Source organism: Podarcis bocagei (assembly GCF_964188305.1).
Source record: "Podarcis bocagei genome assembly, chromosome: 1".
Lineage (NCBI taxonomy): Eukaryota > Metazoa > Chordata > Lepidosauria > Squamata > Lacertidae > Podarcis > Podarcis bocagei.
This window is the reverse complement of record NC_138125.1, coordinates 81,215,866-81,220,786: the sequence shown is the minus strand read 5'-3', so window position 1 is coordinate 81,220,786 and position 4,921 is coordinate 81,215,866. Positions and strand designations below refer to the sequence as shown.

The 4,921-nt window shown below is 40.6% G+C and overlaps 1 protein-coding gene across 1 annotated transcript in view; it reads right to left on the bottom strand.

Annotated features, from left to right (window-relative positions):
- GAL (galanin and GMAP prepropeptide) overlaps nt 1–836 on the bottom strand; it is a gene marked incomplete at its 5' end in the record, with an annotated part of 10,656 nt that extends 9,820 nt beyond the window's left edge. Inside the window, one exon of the mRNA XM_081175351.1 lies at nt 809–836. Coding sequence (XP_081031477.1) covers nt 809–836 — 28 coding nt within the window. The remainder of the gene's footprint in view (nt 1–808) is intronic.
- Between the last annotated feature and the right edge of the window lie 4,085 nt (nt 837–4,921).

Genomic DNA, 4,921 nt, shown 5'->3' with positions numbered 1-4,921 from the left:
GTCTCCCTCCCCGACGGTTTTCTTTGGAGCAAAGCTCACTAAAGACTTACATTGCCTCTTCGTTTTATTGCGACTAAGTCAGAAATTCATTTGACCCAGGGCTACTTGGTGCCTTTAAAACAGACGACCTTGTTTACAAATGAAATGTACAAGTTGCGCAGGCTTTATGGAGCTGCCGTCGGGTTGTGTTAGTCGTCCTGGCAGACAATGCAAAACTGGTTGTAGCCTCTGCAGGGGATGGAGGTATTCCTGCAGTCAAAAGGTTTTGGCCCATAAAAAATAAAATCCAAAATTCATACTGGGACAATACCTTCCTTCCTTAGGCCAACCAAAATATCACAAAATATTGTTCAAGTTTTCATGTTCTCCAGAATTCTTCTCTGGGCTAAATGAGGGAACAAGTGTTGGGAGGCAGAAGAAATAGTTGGCTGGTGAAGCACATTGCATCTTGTAAGAGCCTTAAGATGAAATTTACAGTAATTTTACTGTTTCTTTACAGTGACCTATGCACATAGCAACACACACTTGCACACACAACTGCACACAGAGACAAACACACACAGTGGTGTTTAGTATGGTGAATCAGTTCATTTGAATTGTCAGAATGAGTTGCATACCAAAATGTGCTCATTTGAAAAGGTACAAGAGGAACTTGCTAAATTCTGGCATTGTTGCATTTCATTCTCTGAAACTTGAGGTTTCAGGGTTGAATTGTGTGAGAAGCCACATTTCGAGCTTTGTGTAAACTTGGAGACTGGGGTACCACATCCAAGAACAGGGCACTGATCCAGTCCAGCACTGATCTTACTCTGCATATCTGGTGGCTCTTTCCTCATCAACAAAGTTAGAATAGTGTCCTATTGGGACTTTGAAAATAATAAAGCTACAGGGCATATGATTCAAGCAGACTGAGACCAAATGCTGTGGCAGAAACATACACATAAATGGTTCAGTAAAGCTGTGTGTTGATTTTTATAAAGTACAATTTCCCCCTTCATAAATGAAACCATTTTTGTTATAACTTTTTTGGGGGGGGGGTCCTGCTTTTTTATCATTCAAAAAAAGGAACAAAAGAGCATTATGCTGAAGTCTGGATTCCAGGGACATTACAATAAAAATGCTTTTGCTGTTGTTAGCTGGGCTCATTTGCTTCATCCCTACCAAAACCACTGGAACAATATGTTTTTAACCCATAACTTGAAATTGCATGATTTATGCAATTCTTTATCAATTTTTGGGTAAGATGTTCTCATCTTTGTCAGCTGAGTAGATGATGAAAGCCTCTTTTACTATTAAGGACTCAGTGAAGCATTTTTGCACTTCATTTTTGACTTGCCCTATTTTTTTGTCTCAACTTGCATTGGCAGAATAGAATCAATTAAATAATTTTCTACCCATTCACCAATCGATGTATATTGTTCTCTCAATTCTGCTTGTCAAGAATATTATTTGTCCTTTTTTAACTTGCATGGTAATGACATGCTTAGTTGTGCAGGCAGAATAATGCACGATAATTCTTACACCTTTTTCTGTGTTAGCATTCAAATCAGCTATTTGTCCTGATAAAATTGCAGATTAATAATTTGGGTTGTCTTTCTAATACATTTACTTCTTACAGTTGCTTGCTATGATAAATAACTTCAGGAATTTCAGCTGAAACAACACCTTACATGGATGTTGAATGTTGTCTTCTAAGAACAGTGAGGTGGGGATGGTGTGCCTCCTCCTCAAACCCTCTCTTTCTTGGACATCCTTCCTGATGTTCCCCTCAGTAACCCATTTCCTTTTTCCCATCTCCATGCTTCCTCTGAGGAACCTCAGGAGATACTTCTTTTGGGGGGTATGTTTTTAATTCTCTCTACCTAAAAAGGCCATAAAAATACTGGCTTTAGACATTTATCTACAAATGTAATCTGTCAGAATTCTATGTACAAAAGAAATCAGAATGTCCCAACTTCTGTCTTTTTCTGACTCTGTAAGTGTAACTGGATACATTTCCTAAAGGCTAACTTTGCCTGAGAAGTGAATGGGTCTATAAACTGCAATCTCCCTGAATAAGGTATAAATAATTTTTTGTGTGTGCTAATATGGCTGTCAGATATGGCACAGGCAGGCATGGTTTGAGGCAAACAGCTTTGTGAACTGAATTGGGGTCCGTGTTATGTCAAATGTGGCCTGCAGACAGGTGGTCACTATCCCAAATGTCAGAACTTAATGTGGAAGGTGAATGATCCTTTAATTGCAATGAGAATGATAATTGGACATAATTTACTATAATCATACCCTACCACCCTTCATGAATTTCAGAACAGCCCTGAGATGCTGATTACACTGAGAGTTTCATGGCTGAAGCTAGATTTGAAGCTAGATTTTGCAACATTCAAACCTTACACTCTAGCCACTACATAGCACAATAAGTGTCATAATGCAGATGAATAAGCACCATCCATGTCTCTTCACAAAAAGAACAATTAATTTCCTCTATATTTAGTTTAGTTTAAGAGGTCTAAAATGAATGATATTTGAAGAGTTTCTCTACACTTTTTATTTGCAACTCTCTGTAACTTGTACTTTGGGCCTGCATTGAATCATTTTCTACACCTTTTGTTGTATCCTGAACAATGTATGGTGTTTAAATAGAAAACTATATATTAAAGGCTGATACAAGCAGATGTATGGATAGCCAGTATGACAGGGTGGAAATGACAGGATTCAGTAAAGAATTATTTTGGTGCCATCAGTGTATCTAAAAACATGGGAAGTCCCAAACACTTACATGGCCAAGTACATGACATAGATGTGGCCAGTTCTTCCTGTTCTTTGAAGTCCTTTGAAGCTCCCTTCATTCACATTACTGAGATTTCCTTCAACTCATTATTATCCACCCATTTAGGGGCTTCAGTCAAGGCATTAGATATTTTGAAGATAGCAGTTGCACCCTGATGTGAAGATGCTGTGGACCTGCCATTTACAATTTTCTAATGCCCTGAATGTATTTCTGTATGTGATATTTATTTTATATATCATCTACAACAGCTACAGAGGCTGCCTTCATCTTTTTTTCATTTTGTCACATTTGTGGGAACAATTGTGGGTGTTTTTTTAATCAACCAGAAGCAGAGAAAATTGATAGAAAACCATGAAAATGGATGGTAATAAGGGAAGGCTCATTTTCTACATCTTTCCCAAGCCTTTGCCATTGTCTTCTCATTTTCTTGTCTAACACAGGGAAGGGGGGCAGAATGTGGATAGCCTTAGAGCTATGAATCATTTGCCCATTTTGCACCTGTAAAACAGTGTCAAACTGAGCTAAGTATTAAAATTTATGTTGAATAAAAGTCTGTTTTCTCTTCTAAGTTATAGAACTACCCCTTATATTTATCAGTCACTTTGGAAATCCCTTTGTTCTTATTACTCAACAATAATTATGTTCTTAACCTTAAATTACAACTATACCTATCTATCTAACCCATTCACTATTATTTGGTACACTACACTATTATCTATCTAATATCTATCTATCTATCTATCTATCTATCTATGCACACATCAAAATAGTATTTATATCAAAGCCCTATTAATGTATTCTCAATAAAGTATTCAAATAAATAATGAAAGTGTATAAGGCCGAACTGAGACCTAGACTAAGGGGCTAGTTTGGATGGGGTCAGTGCTGGATTTATGTATAGACTAAGTAGGCTGAAGCCTAGGGCCTCTAAATCTAGGGGGCCCCACCAGCCCTCCCGTTCCCCAGTGGGCAGTCTCCACTCTCCCAAAATTGTAAACCCAAGACTTCATGAGAGGGCAGGACAACTTGGGCCTCTAAATCTAGGGGGCCTCGCCAGCCTGCCCGCTCCCCAGGGCCGCAGTCTCCCCTCTCCCAAAATTGTAAATCAAGACTTCATGCAAGGTCAGGGCAACTCAGGCCCAGAAACTATTAGGGCAAGCCAGTGGGGTCCAATTTGAAGCAGTGGGGCGCAACTTGATTTTTTTTTTTTTTGGTAGGGCCCCAGTTCACAGCCAAAGTCTGCAAAATCTTATAGATATAAATAAAGTCCATCTAGATTGCCCTGGTGCAGGGGCCCCCTTAGGAGTGGCTTGCGGGGCCCAATTTGGCCCAATTGCTCCAGTTGCCTTAAGGTCAGCCCTGATGAGACTGTGCAGGGGTTGGACTGACAAGCCCTGCACCTTCTAGGTCCCTGGTGTCACCATTCAGAGTACAGACTCAAGGACTTGTTATGGAAATAAAGGGGGGCACTTATTGGAAATGAGTTTTGTCACCTCTTCCCCCCCCAAACCCCGAGACAATGAGCCCAGCCACCTTTTATTCACAGTCGGATAAACACTACACTACAGCATGGCCATAAACTTTTTTATGTGTTTTAAATCAAAATTTCTTATAAAGATATTGGCCACACTGGGAGCACATTTGAAGCCCATAATAATAATAATTTATTATTTGTACCCCGCCCATCTGGCTGGGTTTCCCCAGCCACTCTGGGCGGCTTCCAACAAAGATGAAAGATACACTAAAATGTCACATATTAAAAACTTCCCTGAACAGGGCTGCCTTCAGATGTCTTCTGAATGTCAGGTAGATGTTTATCGCTTTGACATCTGATGGGAGGGCGTTCCACAGGGTAGGCGCCACTACTGAGAAGGCCCTCTGCCTGGTTCCCTGTAACTTGGCCTCTCGCAGTGAGGGAACCGCAGAAGGCCCTCGGAGCTGGACCTCAGAACGATGGGGGAGGAGACGCTCCATCAGATATACTGGACCAAGGCTGTTTAGGGCTTTAAAGGTCAGCACCAACACTCTGAATTGTGCTCGGAAACGTACTGGGAGCCAATGTAGGTCTTTCAAGACCGGTGTAATATGGTCTCGGCGGCCGCTCCCAGTCACCAGTCTAGCTGCCGCATTCTG